The sequence below is a fragment of the Salvia hispanica genome, chromosome 3 (genome assembly GCF_029641045.1).
Source record: "Salvia hispanica isolate PSC_SH4W2 chromosome 3, Shi_PSC_v1, whole genome shotgun sequence".
In the NCBI taxonomy this organism is placed as follows: domain Eukaryota; kingdom Viridiplantae; phylum Streptophyta; class Magnoliopsida; order Lamiales; family Lamiaceae; genus Salvia; species Salvia hispanica.
This window is the reverse complement of record NC_142694.1, coordinates 52,901,742-52,922,486: the sequence shown is the minus strand read 5'-3', so window position 1 is coordinate 52,922,486 and position 20,745 is coordinate 52,901,742. Positions and strand designations below refer to the sequence as shown.

Sequence of the window (20,745 nt, the reverse complement as noted above, 5' to 3'; positions counted from 1 at the left end):
GTAGAGCTTGCAGTTTGTCTATGTCGGTTAAATGCATAGATAGTAGTCGAATTCAATCATCGGAAACCCCAAAAGGAGAAAGCTTTTTATATAGAGTATTGCTAGTATTGAGTACAACTTTGTACACTTATAGAGTGCACACATAAGATGATTCAATCGTATTAAACTAAGTCACCCGGAAATTCAAAAATTATGCGCCATCTACAAGACTACAACAACTACGAGAAAGAATGGAGGAACGACTTACACAATGTGGATATTCTCCGAGGGGCAATGTCCATCCATCGAGACAATAATTTCAAGCCTTTTAAGCATGTCAAGACTTGGAAGAAGATTCACGATTCAAAGATTGGACAGGCAGTGAAATTCGGCCAAAACCGAAACACAAAGCTTACATCCGACTTACAAGAGGTGTGGAAATGGGCTCTAGGTCACATTTTGACTTTCCAAGTAATGACGGAGTTGGGAGCGGGGGCGTGGCCTTGGAGTTGAGAAAGCATCATCTGTGTGAAGAGTGAAGACAGTGGATGGTGGCGTCGAGCAACGCAACAAAAGCAGATACTGGCGATGTTCAGACATTACTTGATACAACGAACATGGAAGCATTTTATAATCTATTTTTCAATGTGTACAACAAATACACATCGCATATGAACGATGAACAATTGGACATTCACTACAAATTTATCAAAAATATCTAGGAAAAGTTGGATGTAATGTTTTAAAATTTAAATTATGTAATTTTCTACTATTTCAGTCATATTCTTTAATTTTAATAAAATAATATTTTTATTAAATTAAATAATTTTATAATTGCAATAAATAAATAAGAAACAAGATTAATGGATAGCAATAGAATCAATAGATGAATGACAGTATAATTTTGGATGCTAAGAGCATCTGAGCTTTTATAAAATGTAGAGCCATGAATACGGTCGCAATTTTTAGATATGGTGACGTAAACTTTTACTTAATCTTGACGATGAATCTCAATTTGAGAACTATTAACAACCAAAGAGGGAAAAAAACCCATAAATTCCATAGACTATTTGTGAATTTTGTGCAAAAATATTCATTTCTATAAAAAATGTGACATAGATACATAGATACCTAAATTTTGAATAACTAGCACCGGATAGAATTTAACTGATGAAACGGGAAATAAAATTCTTCTACTATTATTGTATCGATAAATGATGTCACAAAAAATGGTTGGATTTTTTTAAAAGTAAACTAACTACTCCTTGCTTATCTGAGTCCCACTTGAATAGTTCACAATAATAAACGAGAATACTCGAACATATGATCTTGACAAATTAACAACTGATAATAACTAAAATTCAAATGTGATTCAGATTTTTAAATAAATTGAGACAGTAATTGAATTCCAAATTATTTTTGAATTTACAATTAAATGGTGTGTTGAAGTACATACATAAATATATTATTAACGGAATAAAAAGAAAAGAGAGATTAAAAAGGAAGCAGATCTGATACTACAAACACTCATACATACACCGCATGTCGTCTCTCTCTATTTTAATTTCATCTCAGCGTCATCATCTCTCTCCCTCTTTCTTGCTCACTTTCTCCATCCTCGCAATCGTGCTCGGAGCCTGTGTTTGATGCCGCCAAAGGGGGGGAATCACTGTTAGGAGGAACCCTACCTCAGACCAGCCGCCTCAAGGATTTAAACCCTAGATCCATCAGATTAACACATAAATTCATTTGATTTTATTCATCTTCGAGCTGCCCAAGGATCGAAAAATGGCGACTTCTGCGCCCCAATCCCAATCCCAGTCTCAGCCTCCCTCCGCTGAGGAAGAACTGCTCAAGCGGAACACCGATTGTGTTTACTTTCTTGCTTCGCCTTTAACTTGCAAAAAGGTCCTTTTTTGCGTCTCTTTTTCTTTCCATATATATATTTTTTAATTTTCTCTTTTAATTTTCTACGCTCCGAGTATTATATATTTGAATAAGGACAACACGAATTTCGGGGAATTAGATCTTCATTGGGGAGGGTTTTAATCGTTTCTCCGTAGATTGTTGGAATTAAGTGGAACCTAGGGTCTTAATTTATGATTCACTTCCAAATGTTGGTTAATTTCGGTTTAGGATATTGCATGTGGACATTTAGTTTGGCCCTGACAAAATTGACGAATTTTACATACATTGTTTTGATCTATTTGTTCTAGCATTTTATGATCTTGATCTGGTGTGCATTAGAATTCGATGTTGTCATTAAATTTACTCATCTCACCACATGCTTGGGTTAAGGAAGGGATGAGGGTCTATTATTGGATGTACTATGACTTATTACCTGTAAAATATGTGACAGTGTATCCATTTTTTTGGTTAGGTCCTTTATTGATTTTTGTGATCATGGCAGAAAAATGTTTATATCGACGTGTGACAGATAAATTCGTTGATTTCTTAGGGCCTACATTTGCCAGTCATTTGATAAGATTCTGCTAAGCTAGTAGATAAAACCCATTTTATGAAAACTCCCCCACGACAACAATGGATCCCTTTGCTGAAAATGAGTGTAGATTGTGGTCTGTGTATGCTTCATAACTAGTAAGTTTATCCTTGCGGGAGTTGGGTAAAGTTTTGTCTGGACCTATTCCTGTATTAAAAACCAACTTGTCGCCCAGCTTATTCATGGCTGTCAATTTTTGATGCTGTAGTTCAGGGATTTCTGTTCCTCAGAGTGTTCCCCTTAGAAAATTTGTTCATACAGTAATCAACTGGCATTTTTTACCAGTATACGCACTTATTTCTAATTGGATCAGAAGTTACTTTAAATTCAGTTTTACACATTCAAAGATCGAGTGTAGTGATGATGTCACGTACCATGGAATAATATTTACTTCAATAATTATTTACATATCTGAGTTCTTCCGACAGGGAAGCGAATGTGAGTATCGCCATAGTGATGTTGCACGGGTAAATCCAAGGGACTGTTGGTACTGGTTGAATGGTAACTGCTTGAATCCGAAATGTGCATTCCGTCATCCGGTTAGTTTGATACATTTCCTTATATAGATAACTTCCTTTCTGTTATGACTTGTCCTGGATGAGCCTGAACATGATGTATCTGGTATTTTGTTACATTGTGTCGCTTGATAACCCTTCTATCTGTTTACTTTTTTGCTCTCCAGCCTCTTGAAGGATATCTGGGAACCCAAGGCCCAACATCTACTGGACCCTCTGCACCTGTGCTTCAGGCTGTTCCAGGTCCATCACATGTCCCAACTGCCTTCGCCAAGCCAGCTGCGCCATGCGTATTTTTTCAAAAAGGGCACTGTTTAAAAGGTGATTGGTGTCCTTTTCTTCATGCGCCAAGTGCCTCAAATACCAAATCCATGCCTGTTCCAGCAACTGGATCTGCTGTTGAACCTGCGAATATAAGTAACCCTTCCAGTGGAGTTGACAAGACTTTGCAACAGAAGGTTACACCTATAAATGTAGCTAAATCACTCAATGATACTACACGGACAAAACCACTGGCTGCAGTGGAATCTACTGCTCCTAGATATGAATATGCTGTAAGCAGGAAGGCTCCACAAACATCAGTCAGTAATGTATTCTCCGGGTACAGGACCTCTACTCCTGTATCTAACGGGCACCCCATCAGCTGGTCCAATCGTACTCAGCAATCTCACCTGTTGGATGAACCTGAAAGCATGAACAATAATGATGCAGAGGAAGTTTCAAGGGAGCCGTCTCCTGGATTTGATGTTCTTGTAGATGATGATGGAAGAGATTCTGAGTACTATCCAGGTGAAGATCGATACGGGATGTCGAGAGAACATGAACCTGGAAGTGAATATGAAATTGGCCGCTCTGCTGATTACAGCTTGATTGCTGCTGTTGATGATGAAAATTCTCGGGGTCGTCATGGTTACGACTCACTGGAACACCGTAAGGGACAGTATGCTTGGGAGCAGCACAGAACTTCTGAGAGGATGTCTGGAGGGTCTTATCATGAAAGGAGGCCATATGGTCGGCAAGAGAGTCATGGTCAAGTTGATGAACATGATCTCAGGCACCGTTTAGCAAAGCATAAGAGGCCTAATGGTTTAAGATCTGTCATTAGTCATGAACATGACCGTGATGTGCATGTAAGAGATAGAACATACAGGAGTTCACATAGGGATGAGCAACATAATACCTTGCGGGAGAATTCTCTTGGCGGTCGCCTTCGAGGGAGAATACGACTTCCTGAAAGATCGCCTTCTCCAAACAATAGGGATATGATTAGGACTACTGATCGTATTGCATCACAATCAGGAAGGATCCGTGACAGAATAAAAGGAAGGCCTGAAGAAGCTTCTAATGATGGTGCAAAGAATTATCGAGGTCCAGACTCAAGAAGAGACTTTGTAGGTGAGAATAATGGGGATTTTGCTAAACCAAAAAGCCTAGCAGAATTGAAGAACCAGAAAAATGCTGATTCTAGTAGGCAGCATGTGACTGATCAACAAGCACTTGGCAAGAGAAAAAGTGAGATGAATGATTGGCATCAAGAGAGTGAAAATGATCTTTCATTTGAAGGACCTAAGCCACTACAAGAGATTCTAAAACGGAAGAGACGTGAAACTAGTGGAACTGTCGTGGGTAGGAATTCATCGGGCATTGAAAGTGTCATAGGAGATAAAAATCAGGAAGAAAAAGAGGGTGCAACTGATGGGCACATTACTCCGATTGGAAATCACAAGGAGGTTGATAAGCCTATTTCAGTTCACACGATGGAAGCAGGAGAGGGTAAGCTAGCCAGCTCTAGTTCTGACCAGCAATCTGTTCCTAGCAAGCCAGAAGCTGAAGATGGAGAACTTGGTGATGATGGAGTGGGTCTGGAATCTGAACCCTATGAGCAGAGAGACAAGGAGTTCGATTATGAGCAAATGGGTGAGGAGGAATATGTAATGTATGATGATGGCGAAAATGGAGATGCTGTAGAGGAATACGTTGATGAGGAGGAAGAAGATGATGATGAATTTGCCAAGAAGATGGGTGTTATGTACTCATAAAATTCGAAGCCGTCGCTTGATGCACGATTATTGTCTTGAGAAATGGCAAGTTTATACTAGACTCTCCTAATTTTGATTTCAGAAGTAGAGATGATAAGTAGTGCCTGCCGAATGTACCATTAGAAGCTTCCCTTTTTCTTGTTGAGTAGTATTAAAACTCTTGGACTGGCTAGATCATTGTTTCTTCTTTTCCTTTTTTGTAGTTCCTCTATTTGCAGTTATACTGCTCAGAGTTGGATTAAGATTGTAACTTCAGAAGATGAACAATAATTGTTGGCATGATGCCTTTTGTGTCAATGTGTTATTAACTTCTATTTTTGTTACAATTTTATACTCCATGATTTCTCAATCCAGTATGTGATTGAACTGAAAGTAAAAGTTACTATTTGGTTTAGATAATTCAACCTTCAAGGATTGAATTTTCGTCTGAGTTTTAGAAAGTTCATATCTCTATTGCGGGCATTGGAGTGTTTGAGATGACTTTTATTAATATGAGAGGACAATAAAGAATGTACCTCTGATGTACCAATTATCATACTCATGGTAATTGTTGGAGGGTCAGATCAGGGACTAGAGCTGGCCAAAAAACAGACCGGGCCCGAGGCTGGGTTTGGTTGATTCTAATGTTTGTGGCTAGGGCCGTGTCAACCCAGCTCGATTTTGAGGAATTGTCTTCACAACTAGTTTTAATATAGTACTCTCTCCGTCCCACCAGAGATGATTCATTTGCCTTTATAGTTTGTCCCAACCACAATGAAAATTAATAAAACTTTTTTCTGAGGCCATGCTTGATCTCGCGGAGAATGAAATAAGAATGCACAATGTCCAAATAAATTGAAAAATGACTAAACTAAATATAACAGATGCACTATCTCAATTCTCAACTTTGATTAACTTTCACATAAACAATTTAACCTCAGCTCTCTTCTTGTCCAGGAAACTGCCTCACTGACAAACCCAGGGTTTCTTCTTGTCCCTCAATTTTTGGCTAAATCAGGGTTGTTTTTTATTCCACGTAATTACAATTAAATCTTTTGTCACTTGTACGACTCAATCAAACTGCAGTGTGCGGACTAGATTCTAACAGAGGTGGAAAAGAGAAGCTGAGGGATGAGCTTCAGTGTGGTCGTAGCATTATTTATAAATATTTAGTCATAATTAAATTAATGTGATGAACGCTATTTTAAACACACATAATAAAAGTATATTTGCTATGAATCTCAAAGAGTGATCACTTTCTTATAAAATTATAATTCACACACATTCTCAATACTCACACTCATCTCATATAAACTCAATCTACTAATTAAAAGAGAAGTATCTTTATCAAATATATAAAGCATTTCTTCTGTGTTTTTATCTTAAAAATTGTCCATGTCTTAAACCTTGATGTATTTTTTGAGATTGTAAGGTTACTTATGTGAACAATTATACTATTATTGTTGGGAAAATAATAGTGGTGCTGGATATATTTATAAAGTTGTGTCACTTCTATGATATTTTGGATGAGTAGACATTAGAAATAACATCCGATTGGACAGCACCCACTAAAATCTCAAATCTTCAAAATTGAAATGAGTTGAGCCACTCTCATGAGAATGAACACTGTTCGAAACATAAATTTTTAACTTTTTTGCCTCAAATTTCATAATCCTCACAATTATTAATCGATATGTATTGTGTTTACATGCCCCTATTTCCATTTGAATCGGCTCGAAACTATTAGTTCATCATTTTAAAATTCGGTGAAACAAAATTAGTCGATATACAAAGATAGAAACCAATTTAGACGTACAGTTAAAATGTGCGTAATTAAATGAATAAAGTATAAAAGAACTGAAATAGTATATAAAATGTCGAGGAATTAAAATATATCATCATTATAAATCTTGCGAGATGTTATGAAAAAAACAAGTAATTGACGAATCAAAATGCTTGATGAAGATGAAAAGAATAGATGATCTTGATTGCTATGTTATATTAAAATAAAGTAGGAATTGACTAACCAAAATGATTCATGGAGATGAAAAAAATAGATTATCTTGATTGCTAAAAATGATGATTAAATCTAGACTCTCAATTTTTAAATTATATTTTGAATTTGTAACTATTAAAACACATAGATCTAAGTATAAGATTTAAAACGTTTCTATTTCGGGCAGGAAATCATTGACCATCTTTATCTTACAGAAGAAGGAAAAATGAGAAGAAATCGCAGTTGTAATTTATTGAGGTTTGCACATAAAAAAATAAATGTTGGGTTTGTTTTGCCCATTTCTTATGCAATAATGAGCATCGAATGCTTATTGGGATTCGCAATGGCTCCACCAATGTTTCAATATGTTCCCTTCATTCATAATATTACGTAACAAATAAATTACTCTTTTACAAATAGAATAGGAAGAAGTGCATATATTTTTAATTATGCATACAAGTTAATGAAAATTTATTCGAATAAATGATGAATTTGTAATTAATGAAGAGTGAAGAAAGTGAGATTTAAAGTAAGCTAAGTGGAAATAATAGAATTATAACATTAGTATCTTCAAAAATATATCCAAAACAAAATTTATTTTGAAGTACATTTTGGTTATTTTGCTCGATAGGGAACAGAAACGGCCATTAGAAAAATAAATGATTTGGAAAAGTGTAATGTCTGGACCAATATACTATAGACTATAGTTTTGTGTAGGCCGACTTTCTATTTTTGAGTATTAGCCTAGATGAAAAATAACTTGGTAACTATACTACATAAAACAGGTAGTACTTAATTTAATCATTGCTACATTCACCTCAACAATTTTCCAATTTTCAAATATATGATAAATAATAATAATAATACTTAGTTTATTATTTATCCTATTTTAACTCAACATAAATCTAACCAACTATGTGTAAAAAAATATTTTACCAACTAAATTATGTTTCATCATTTTTTTAAAGGATCAATAGACACAACTAAATAGTATGCCTTGTAAACATCTAAAACACAAGATCTTTTGTAGTATATTATATAGATGTACATAATTTAATACCCCAATGTCCCCTATCTACATAACTTATTAATAAATAAATAGAATTAAAAACAAATATAAATACAACTACTTAAGTTTATCATTATTTATTGCCACTTCAGAAAGAAAATGGTTATTCAATAACTAAAATTGGTCGATATTATCTTGTAATATTCAATGTAGAGTATAACTCCAAAATTAATTGATCATTAGCAAACAACCTATACCATGGTCCATGAGCTCCAATAGATAGACCTTTATTGATATGGATGTAAAATTTTATATTCTTGTGACTTGTGAAGATAACATTAGTACATGTTAGAAAATAGAAATAAAAAAATAGAATCCATTTACTTCAGCAAAGATAATATTACCCATATAAAATCTCTAGAGCTCTTATTATAAAAAAACAAAAATGGAAAAGAATAAAAGAAAATAGAAAAAAACAAAATAAAAAGAGCAGCACCAAAAAACTTCTCCCACTTTACAAAGCAAAAACAAATAGCAGCAGAAGCAGCATCTGCTTATAATTTTGTGCAACAGTTGTCAATTATTTCCCTCTTTCTCTCTCCAATTTGGAAAATTCCTCTTGTATTCTTCACTCCAAAAATCCGGAGGTAATGTGACCAATTTGCAGGGACCAAAATCCTCTCCGCTGCACCAGATGTTTTCACACAATTTGAGGTCTGCGCTCAATTTTTTTACTGCTGTAGCTGAAACAATTCGCACTAACAAATGACAAGCGAGTCGAGCGCTGGCTTCCACCATCCCCAGCACGGCGGATTGTTCGCACCCGGTGGAGCGACGAGCAGCAGCAGCAGCGGCGGTTCAGGCGGCGTCGCTGCAAACTACAATTACGGCGGAGGAAGCATGAATTTGGGCGCAAATGAGTGCCCTAGCGGTAGAATGCTCTTTGGTGCGCAGAATTCTCTTGATTCTTCGCTGACGCATGTGCTGGATTCGTTTCCCGGGTTGAAGCACGACGGGGGTTTCGCAGTGGAGTGGTCGGTTGATGAGCAATTCAAGTTAGAGGAGGGACTTGCCAAGTAGGTACTTTACTTGCTATTGGGGTAAAAAACCAGCTAATATTAGGAAATTTTCTGTAATGTGTAGCACTGCTGTAATTGCTTCCTGAGGTGCAAGATTGTAGAGAGTATGGTCCATGGTTTAGTTAGTCTTCTGCCTGTCTTTATGGAAAAATACATGATTAGTACATAAACCTAGACAGAGATGATGGATGAAGCTAATATAAGCATAGAGGATTGCAGATGATTGATACTGCCATAGGGTTGGAACTTGGAAGACAATAACATAAACTAGGGTTTGTGTGGAATTCAGCATCACATTTGAACAAGGATTCAGATCCTGCAAGGGGGATTTATCATACTTTGAACTAGTCAGTGACTCGGTGCCCAAGGCCCAAAATGTTGGTAGATGAATGATAAGCTATGTGGTTATACCGTTATAAGCAAGTTCTACAGTCTACATTCATATTTTTTTGGTTGGAATTCTTGTTGAATGAGATGTCCTTAATATATTGGTAATAGGAAGGTGCCAACTAGGGGCTAGGTCAGCTTGGTTTATTTTTCTCCTTCCCTTCTCTGCATGAGGTGATTGTCCCTGTAGGTTGTCATCTACAAACTGTCATAACATAAACACCTCAACTTTTCTCCAAAAGATTGTTTATTATGGCCAATCACATTGTTTATTGTGAATCTAAAAGTTTAACAGGGTCTGGGATCTTTTGAGTTTATTAATTTGCAATGCAGAAAGTAAAGCTCGTACCCCAAATGTCCCCCGCCCACTCCAGACATCATCTTGCCACAAATGCTTATTTACTGGATACAGAGTTAATTTGAAATAATTTCGGTGTAAAATAGAGTATGGAGTACTTTTTTTCTTACATGGCCACTTCATTTGGGTGATTCCACAATATGCAGATATGCTAGTGAACCCAATATCACAAAGTATGTTAAGATTGCTGCCTCACTTCGTGACAAGACGGTCAGAGATGTTGCTCTGCGATGCAGATGGATGATGGTAACTTTTATACGTATTCTCTTACTTCGAGTAATATCTTTATTGATGTGTTACTTGATATGTTCTTTTACCTTCTAGCTGCACCACTAAGAATAATGTCACTTCTTTTCATGGTGATGTGTTGTTTGTCAGAGAAAGCGGAGGAAACAGGAGCATCCATGCTTGGGGAAGAAAATTAGGGATCGGAAGGTAAAAAAATGTCGTTTTTTCGATATGGTATGCATAACTGATATTAGTTTCTCGACCCAGGCATTGTTATGCTGTAATTTCAAAATTTGAAATCCAACTTGCTGTCAGTCAAAAGCAACGTGGGTGACTATATTTGTGCTCTTCAACTGCAAACAAGAAATTTTGCTCATAAGGTGCAGTGGAGTCCAAAGCTGAGCAATGGTTTTATTGGGTTTCTTATGTGTTGCTCAGATTTTGGCCTTGTCATTCCTGATTCCTCTAAACGGATGGACGTTTCCTTACTTGGATGTTGCTATCTGCTGAATAATCAACTCACATAGTAGAGGTTAATAGACGAAAAAACTGCCAAAATGTGGCTGTTCTTTTTCCGATGATGATCATAAGATAAGTAAGCCTAGTCTAAACAATTGAGTACTCATACAGTTCTACTTCTACTACTTTGTCCCATCCCATGGATTAGAGCCATACACAAACTATCTAATATAACTAAATTCATTATTAATAGTAACTAACACTTTATAAAATAAAATATTTAATAACTAGCAATTTATAAAATTAAGTAACAACTTATTGCACTGCTAACAAAAGCCTCACCGTTGAGGACCCAAGCAGAAGTCTGTCCGACCTCGGATAGCTTGGATATGTGGGTGGGCTAAGAGTTGCAGTAGCTGTCCCTCTGTTGTTGTTTGCATGGATGCCAATGTGGTCCTTAGTTAATAGGCTAAATGAGTATAGAATATTAGTTAATAAACTGTAAATCAGATGCCTTGTGCCACGCTCACCCAAATATGTTCCTAGGAAGCCTCATGCTTTGTTTTCTCTGATAAACCTTGGTATTGCTCTCAGACTGAGTAGAAATATTTTGTGGTCAGTGTTGTCATCAACTTATTGATTTGATTTTGGATATGCTTTTTTCCCTGGTAATGTTTCTTCATATGATTTGTAGAAAGTGCTAAACAAAGTCGATGATGTTGCATTAATAAGTGTATGAGCTGTATTTTTCTTGTAATGCCTAGTACATGAACCAGAACTTAAAGATGGTGTTCTGATAGTCATCCCTTTCTCAGGAAAAAATGTTGGAACCAGCTTTGAAGACTAACATGTCCTCAGCTTCTTCAGTGAATGTTGCTCCATATACATCAACCACAAACCAGCAGTGTGGTTACATGCTCTCAGGAGGTTTAATTATTTAGCTGTTTACATTTAAAAATCTGTTTTTCCCCAAAGTAATTATGTCGACTAGATATTATGTTTTCAGGCTGAAGATGCTCTTCTCAGTCTTTCCCTACATTTATACTTTGGCAAATGATTGTTGAACTTTTCTCTTTTATCTTATTAACTGATGCTAACATGTGCACTAAGATGTTGGTGATGATGCCTTGTTTATTTATTGTTAACTTTTTTACTTGATAGTGCTTACACCTATGTTATGTCTCTGTTGAGTGAATTTAGAAACTTTGGCTGAATAATCCGACTTTAATTAACTTTTTTGCTTGGTTCTGCGTACATTCAGTTTAAACTGAATGCTGGACTGTGGGGGTTGGTTAGTCTTAAATGGAGTTGTCTTCGAAGTTAGTCTGCATAGCATCAGTATCAGGTTGCTCAATGTGACTTGCAGCATTTAATAGAGGCAATCATTGTACATATCCCCGAAATTTCATTGTTCCAATGTTTACAATATCTTGAGTCTGTTAACCTGTTTCCACTTTCAGTGACATGTAACTTGGCTAATACTAGAAGGCTGAAATTTGGAACTCCCCTATAAAACACATCGAGTCAGTTAGATCCCATCAAGATATGAGCTTATCAATGCCATTTGTTACATATCTGCTTAGCTAGATTATTGTCTGAGAGTCCTGAAAAATTGTTTCATGCATTTCATGTTACTTTGGTCAAACATAGGCATTGTTTCCCAAATTCCTTCTGGACTCACTCATGACTATGGGCGTCAACTTTCAAATGGTCTTTTATCAATTTTTAAGTAAATACACTAATCAGAAACAATTTTTATTTGTGTTTTAGTACTGAGTGGCACGGCCAGACATCTTCTAGAAGAAAACAGTCGGTCTTTTGAACAAATTTCCGTAAATCTTTCTGCTCAAAAGGTGATGCCTGAACCCTTTTGTTCACCCAAGGCATGGGACTTGGTTCTATTAGTTTCTGGTTGGAAATCTTTCATTGGACTGTAATGGGATTATTTTTACACAATGTATTGTACTCACGAGTAGAATATATTATGTAAACTGAACATATTTAATATTTGTTGTGGGGAAGTACTGATGATGCCAAAACTTTTGTTGCAGCTGCAGCAAAACATTGATCTCTTTTTCCATGTGAGGAATAACATAATTACAGTTTTGGACAGGTAATTACTTGTATCAGGAGTATATGATTTGGTGTTCCGTTGTCTTATTTAGCTAATACTTTTTGTATCTGCAGCATGGCAAAAATGCCTGGAATTATGAGTCAAATGCCACCTCTTCCAGTGCTCTTAAATGAGGAACTCACAAGTAGCATTTTTCTGCCCTCGTCTCAGGTATGTACCGTTCCATTCTTCATACAGCCATTGTAAAAATTCAGTCATTTTTCATGAAATGCCAAGTTGCGTAAAATATGTTAGCTATATTTTACGATACTTATCCTGTTGATTCCCAATCAACAGCTCTGATGAAACCAATTCTGTTACCACTTTTCTCATAGTGTTAGATTTACAACATCCATTTAAAGGTTTTAAACAATGACTTTTTCGTGAAAGATTTTATAAGCACAAAATTTAGGAGAAGAGGACTTTTCTGTCAAAATTTGGTTAACAAATTTATTAAGTACTTCTATTGACAAGTGTAGGAGAAGAGGATTTTTATAGCACAATGAAGAACATAAAAAACCCACTTCTTTGAAAAATGTTTGGCTAATACTGTGAGTCTGTGACCATTGACCCAACTAACCTTGTTGCTTATTGATAAGTACGCAGTCTATGTTAGACATGTCCCCACTCAATTCTGTTCCATTTTCAGCCGATGATTATGTTCAGCTCATCAAGTATGGCACCCGTGAAGCAGGAGCCTGGATGCTGATCTTCTCCTAGCTTTGCCATTAATGCATCGATTCTCCCGTAAGTGCAAAAAGTATTCCCCTGCAGGTTGAAGAAAAGATGCTTGCAGGTTTTGTAGCTTGAAATTAAAAAAAATTCTTGGGGCTTATGATTTGAGGAAGATGGAATGCTACAGAATAAATTGACAGTGAAGTCCAGATCTTGCAAAAGTAGTGATCAACCACTGACATCTCTAATGTTAGCTCCCACTTTTTTTGTTATTTAAGTTTTTCTGGAATATAGTTCCGTCATTGATTTACCATTTTCGAAACTCAACTGCATATTTTGAAATGATTTGAAAAGCCTTATCAATATGGGTGATTTAGTTGTCAAATGTAAAATGTATTCAAAGTCCAGCTATATTTGAGTTTTCGTGTGTGAACTGCTGCTTTTCTTTTTCATTTTTTAATGGTAACGGACGAAGTATTTCTTAGTAGTTTTTTTTATTTCTAGTGAGTAGTTAAAATATCAGGTCTTATAATAAAATTTTTATTTAGTTTATTTTTTTTTCAGGGGTATTTATATTATTCAAAACCATGACGTGTATGGTTACTGACAAAATTCAAAGATTAACATAGCTCTCCACTATATTATGTATTGCTACATTCACCATCAAATATTCAAATTGTTGAACTTGAATTGGGAGAGCACTAATATTCAAAATGGAGGCAGCATTATACCAAAGTGAAGTCACTAACGTCTCAATAAGAATATACTAGCCTATTTTAATTTTTTATGATTATGGTCCTCTGAAAATAATATTACTGTATTAGTTTTTTCCAATGTCAATCACTTCTAGTAGAGCTTAACGATTGGTCAAGGTGTTGTTTTAAATACCTCTTCCATTTGGGACGCCACTCGCATAATCTTATTTTCATGTGATTAGTCAATTATTAATGATGTTAAAAAAAGAATGAATTTCCAGAGTTTTCTATTGTGATATTTTATTAATATCTTTTGTCAATCTTGTCCTTTAGTTCCATTGATTAAATTTCCAATTTAATTTGTTATTATCTGATTATGTGAATAGCTCAGTTAAGTAGTCTTGTATGAGGGTGTAATTATCTAATCTAATGATTCACAGAACTATTATGGCAGTCAACATTACTATATTCAAACCAGCTTGCTTAAGAATACTAATAATAAAACCTCCCCTTAGCCTATAAAGGATGATAGATGAACCATTATTACACATTTCAAATGATTTTGGAGACCAGTGGCCATAGTCAAAACTAGCCGGCCCGATCGGGCCTGACTCAAAAAGAATATTCCGAGCATAGATGAGTTTCAAATATTTCTGATTTTGGGCTGGCCTGGTTGTCTGCGGGAACTTTGCAAACAACGACAAAGGAGAATATCAACTTTGTTTTTTCATTATAGCATCAATACAAATTTGGACTCGCTAATACATATATGACTATAAGATAGAAATATCTAGTGTTTCGTTGAGTTTTTGAGACTCCATATTTGACAAAAAGAATGAATATTAGATCGTTATGTCAAATTTTAAGATGTTCTCTTTATGATTTTGATCTTTTAAAAAAGATGTCATCAAAGTTTGAGATGTTCTTTTTGGTGTATTTTTCTAAGAAAATTTTGATACACTATTACCTTCATGTGTACATTTAATAAGGTTGTTGAATTTTTAAGGATATTAATATTTGTTTATATTTAATGAAATTGGTTGAATTTTTAATGATAGCCTCTCTTCCATAAAAATCGAATGTACTTTTTTGTTTGTGTTTTAAATTTCAATTGTATAGTGAGGAGGAAGACCGAAATTAATTTAGAAAAAAACAAAAAGATAAGCCATGTTAACATTAATAGCTTTATTAGTTACGTGAATAGGTTAATTAATGTTTTAAAGTCAACTGATTATCTAATATAAGTGGTTATTAATATGGAAAATTGTACTACTCCAGTTCTCAATTTTTGGAGACCCCTAATTGCAAATTAGGAGGCAAAGGGTGAGGTTAAGTATAATTATTTTAGGCAGTTGTTTGCGGCTATTTATTGCCTCCTCTTTTATTACCCACTTTCCCAACGGCCTTCTCTTCTCTCTCCCTCCAAATTTCTTATCTGAAAGAGAGAGAAAAAGCGCCGCCTCTATTGGACCATCAACCCAGCTCCCTTTTTCAAGTCAAAACCCAATTTTAATTCCACCTTTTTTATATTCTCTCACGCACCCAAATACCACCTTCATCAAACCCATCATCTTCTACTCTGCAATTCTCTGCATTCTCTTCAACAATCAATACCAAAAGAAGAGCAAACAAAAAAAAAAAAATCAAATTTCTGCAGAGTACTTACTTACTAATGAGAAGCGAAAAGACTCCAGCCTTTTAAGAGTGGTGCATCTATCATCTTGTGTAGATGACTGTGTTTATTCTGTTTATGATCCTCACCTTCCTCGGATTCTCATCTCGAGCTCAGAACTTCACATGCAACTCCAATGATCTGGAAGCTCTCAGGGCCTTTATGCATAGCCTCGATTCACCTATTGAAGGATGGGATTTCAATTCCTCTTCGTCCAACTGCTGCGATTGGCCCGGCATCACTTGCTCTTCTCCGCAATCTAGGGTGATTAAGCTGGAGCTCGGCGCCAAAAGGTTCTTCGGCAATCTCTCCGAATCTCTAGCCAATTTGGAGCAGCTCAAAACCCTAAATCTCTCCCGCAATTACCTCAAAGGCTCCATCCCTCTCTCGCTTCTGCATTTGCCGCAGCTCGAAATCCTTGACCTGAGCTACAATTTGATCTCCGGAACGTTCCCGGGCAGCATCAATCTGCCCTCGATCAGAGTCATCAACGTCTCTGAAAACTCCATCGGCGGCGCTTTACCGGCGGAGATATGCAGCAATTCGACCAGGATTAGGGTTTTCAATGCGGTCGACAATTTTCTAACCGGAGTTGTTCCGTTAGGGTTGGGGAATTGCACCTCATTGGAGGAGCTCGGGCTCGCCACGAATCTCATCCATGGCGCTCTTCCTGAAGATCTGTATCGCCTGCAGAAATTGAGCAAACTCTTCTTGCAGGAGAATAATCTCTCTGGACAGCTGAGTCGCCTCATCGGTAACCTATCTAATCTCGTTCGTCTCGATTTATCGTTGAATAAGTTCTCAGGAAATCTTCCAGACGTGTTTGATAGAACTGTGAGTTTGAGCTATTTCTCAGCTCAATCGAATAGTTTCAATGGTAGCATACCTGCTTCGTTGGCTAATTCACCGTCAATTGCTTATCTTAGTTTGAGAAACAATTCATTAGGTGATACCATTGATCTTAACTGTTCAGCAATGGTGAATCTCGTTTCGCTTGATTTGGCTACTAATGCGTTTAAAGGGGAGATTCCTGCAAATCTTCCTTCTTGTAAGAAATTAAGGATGATGAATTTGGCTAGGAATCACTTTACAGGGGAGATTCCTCAGAGTTTCAAGAATTTCCAGAGCCTTACGTCCCTTTCGCTTTCAAACACTACCATTACCAACCTTACAACCGCACTAGACGTTCTGCAGCATTGTAGGAACTTGACAACACTGGTTCTCACTTTGAATTTTCGTGGTGAAATGATGCCTGCTAATCCAAGTTTCGAGTTTTTAAGACTCAAGACCCTTGTGATTGCCAATTGCAGACTCACCGGTGGTATTCCCCAGTGGTTGAGTCGGAGCAGGGACTTGCAGCTGTTGGATTTGTCGTGGAATCGAATGGGAGGTTCAATTCCGCCTTGGTTTGGCAACTTGTCATCTCTGTTTTACTTGGACTTATCCAACAACTCTTTCACTGGGAATCTCCCAAAAGAGCTTACTGAAATGCAGAGCTTGATCAGTGGTAATGTGTCCATGGTAGAACCTTCCCCGGATTTCCCCCTCTTTGTACGAAAGAACCAATACGGGTTAAAGTACAAAAGGGCCATGAGCTTTCCTCCTACACTGGAACTTGGCAACAACTTTCTTACTGGACCGATCTGGCTGGAGTTTGGTAATTTGAAAAGGTTGCAAGTTTTGGACTTGAAATGCAATAATTTATCTGGATCCATTCCGAGCACTTTGTCTCTCTTGACGGGCCTAGAGACTTTGGATTTGTCTTTCAATGAGCTGAGTGGAACTATACCAGGTTCTTTGAGTAACCTCACATTTCTGTCATTCTTCAGTGTGGCTCACAATGCTCTCTCTGGCACCATTCCTTCAGGCAATCAGTTTGCAACCTTCCCCAACTCGAGCTTTGAAGGTAACCCAGATCTCTGTGGGGACCACGGTTTACCTCCTTGCCGATCTAACAACAATGTCCCTCGCCTGTCAACTCACAAGTCGAAGAAAGCAAGGAGTGTCGCTATAGCAGTGGGTGTTGGAATCGGTGCAGGAACTATTATTCTTGCTGCTCTTGTCTACCTTATTGTTTTGTGCTCATGCAAGCGAAAAGTTGTGGATCCAGAAAACGAAGATGCTGATGCCACGGAAAAGAATTTGGCAGAGATATCGAGTCTAGTTATCCTATGTCAAAACAAGGAGAGCAAAGAGATTATACTTGATGATCTTTTGACGTCTACAGATGATTTTGATCAAGCAAATATCATTGGTTGTGGGGGATTTGGACTGGTGTACAAGGCCGTCCTCCCCGATGGAAGGAAGGTGGCGATAAAAAGGCTCTCTGGTGAATATTTCCAGATTGAGAGGGAATTCCAAGCCGAAATAGAGACCCTCTCAAGAGCACAGCACCCGAATCTTGTTCAACTTCAAGGATATTGTAAGTACAAGAACGACAGGCTACTTATATACAAATATATGGAGAATGGTAGCCTTGATTACTGGTTACATGAGAAAACTGACGGCCCTTCCTCGTTAGATTGGGAGAAGAGGCTGCAGATCGCGAGGGGGGCAGCGCGAGGTCTTGCTTACTTGCACCAGTCTTGTGACCCTCGAATCCTCCATAGGGATATAAAATCAAGCAACATTCTTTTAGATGAGGAATTTGAAGCTCATTTAGCTGATTTTGGACTTGCGAGGCTCATTCTTCCTTATGACACTCATGTCACAACCGACCTTGTTGGAACGCTCGGCTACATTCCTCCAGAGTACGGCCAGGCCTCCGTTGCGACCTACAAAGGGGATATATACAGTTTTGGAGTTGTTCTTTTGGAGCTTCTTACTGGCAAGAGGCCAATGGATATGTGCAGACCAAAAGCTTACCGGGATATGATTTCATGGGTGATTCGAATGAAGAGGTTAGGCAGGGAAGTCGAAGTTTTGGATCCATTTGTTTATGACAAGCAAAACACGCAGGTGATGCTAACTGTACTCGAGATTGCTTGCCTCTGTTTGAGGGAGAATCCAAAGGCGAGGCCATGCACCCTGCAGTTAGTTACTTGGCTTGACAACATCAATTCAGTCTCTATTTTACATCCGAGCTAGAGAGAGGCGAGCTGTCCCTTATGGCTTCTTCCTTCACACGGTAAGTTCTTGATTATTGATTTTTCAATCTGGAATGCATGCCATGATGCATTTTGTTGTATACATTGTTTCACTTGTATCAATATGAAAGTAATCATATAAATCTTCTAAATATCCTTTGCATTTCCATGAAATATAAGTAAATAATCTTACTTCACTTCTGCTGCTTCTCTCACTGTTAGAAATTAGGAAAATAGCAAGTAGCTCTTTTGAGACATGAAGTAGTTTTCAATTATTTCAGTTGTATGTGACATGAATATAGAAGTTTAGTAAATATCCCTATCATTTCCAAGAATCAGAAATTATGTTTGTTTTGCAACTTGCCCCACAATATCCTGAAAAAAGAAAAGAAAAGGTGCTCTTTTGATGCATGAGTTTTGTGGGATATTGCTATTTTGGAATGGTGGTTGCTTGTAAATTTCACCAAGAGGTGGGGGTTGGCAAACTTTGAGTGATTCTAGAGTTGACTATAATTTGCCAAAATTGTCAAGAACAATGTCAATAAGTTGATTTTTGAGGTGTATAAAAAGTCTGGATTTAGAAAGTAAGATTTTTAAGACTTTGAAATGTTTAGTTCCCTACTCGTTTGTTGGGTTGTGTGGCATTTATTTCAACCTTAAATGTGTATGGAATAGTTGGTTTGAATATAAATGTAAAGGTGGATATTAGATGGGTTAGATTTTTCAGTATTTTGTCAATCCTATTGCCCAAAATATTAAATGAAAATGATAGGAAGTTTGAAAAGAGAGAGTATTAATGTGTATCACAGAAATGTGGTGTGGTTGTAAATGTGTAGGCGCAGTCAAGAATTGTGAGTTTGGCAGTTGGCATATTTACACCTTTGCCTTTGCCTTTGCCTTTGCCTATGTTCCTACATTATTTCAATTCCAACTTGCTTATCTTTAACTTTATCTTTACTAAAAGAGAAAAGGGAGAGGGAGATTTCAAATGTTCCCATCCGTTGATTACAAAAAAGCCACCTTTTTTTAATTCAGTTTAGAGAATAAAATAAAGGGGTTTGACCTATATTAAGCGTCAATTTTCGACTTATTCAAAGGCCTTTGATTATTCTTTTGAAAGGAAACCCAAAATTTACAAAAATTGTCTCAGCCTTTTACATTCGATGAAATTCTATGGAAGAAAAGAGAGAACATATATATATATATATATATATATATATATTCATATGCGGTCTTGTGGTTGTTGCGTTTTAAAAAATTGGGTTTTATTTAATTGCATATTAAAGTAGAAGTTATATTTTTTTGAGAAAAAGTTGTGTTATTTCCTTATTTGTACACAACTAACTTTTTTGGACAAAAGTACCCTGTATGAAAATGAATTGGCATAATTGCCCTAACATCAAAAGAAAAGGGTTTGCTCAAACTCAAATTGAAGAACATTTGGCTGTTTTAGTAGATATGGTTGAACAAACATTACTTTTAATTATTGTTTTGAATTTTTTCTAATTAACATCTAAAATTAGGTGATATAGTAGTTATTTAATGAATGACGAGAATCACGTTACCGTTGGCACAAAAATCAAGGTGTGGAGTGTGGACCACAACATCAATTTCGTCATTTCAACTATTTTACAAAGCTATTTTCTGGTGTCCGGTGATATAAGAGATCAATATTAGGCCAAACAAAAACCTAAGGGCATCCACCTAGGTGCTCTTCTCCAAGAGCATGGATGTGGCTCAAATTCACTTTTATTCATTTTTAATTTCCTGCTATTCTGCAAGAGCATAACACTCACATCCGTGCTCTTCCGCAAGACATATTCTTACACTATTCATGGGTATTGTGATCAAATTTCGCCCAAATGTATTTGACTAGGTCTTCTTATAGATGATTTGGGGATGAAAGAAAAAAAAAACAACTATATTTTTGGGAATCCGAAACTTTTTTTCCGAATTTTTCTGATGTTTTATGAATT

General features: G+C 36.7%; 3 protein-coding genes across 3 annotated transcripts; all 3 read left to right on the top strand.

The window, feature by feature from the left end:
- The first annotated feature begins 1,487 nt into the window (after positions 1-1,487).
- On the top strand, positions 1,488-5,330 carry LOC125214255 (zinc finger CCCH domain-containing protein 17-like). The gene is made up of 3 exons (XM_048115190.2): positions 1,488-1,887; positions 2,908-3,018; positions 3,162-5,330. Exons 1-3 carry the CDS (start codon positions 1,768-1,770, stop codon positions 5,031-5,033), a joined length of 2,103 nt encoding a protein of 700 aa, XP_047971147.2. The 5' UTR covers positions 1,488-1,767; the 3' UTR covers positions 5,034-5,330.
- A 3,200-nt stretch (positions 5,331-8,530) lies between these two features.
- Positions 8,531-13,768, top strand: LOC125216096 (uncharacterized). The gene is made up of 8 exons (XM_048117721.2): positions 8,531-9,093; positions 9,988-10,087; positions 10,220-10,276; positions 11,344-11,455; positions 12,299-12,381; positions 12,580-12,641; positions 12,716-12,812; positions 13,291-13,768. Exons 1-8 carry the CDS (start codon positions 8,783-8,785, stop codon positions 13,348-13,350), a joined length of 882 nt encoding a protein of 293 aa, XP_047973678.1. The 5' UTR covers positions 8,531-8,782; the 3' UTR covers positions 13,351-13,768.
- Positions 13,769-15,434: 1,666 nt separating this feature from the next.
- Positions 15,435-19,094, top strand: PSKR1 (phytosulfokin receptor 1). The gene has a single exon (XM_048115066.2). The coding sequence runs from the start codon at positions 15,741-15,743 to the stop codon at positions 18,768-18,770; it is 3,030 nt and encodes a 1,009-aa protein (XP_047971023.1). The 5' UTR covers positions 15,435-15,740; the 3' UTR covers positions 18,771-19,094.
- Positions 19,095-20,745: the final 1,651 nt, after the last annotated feature.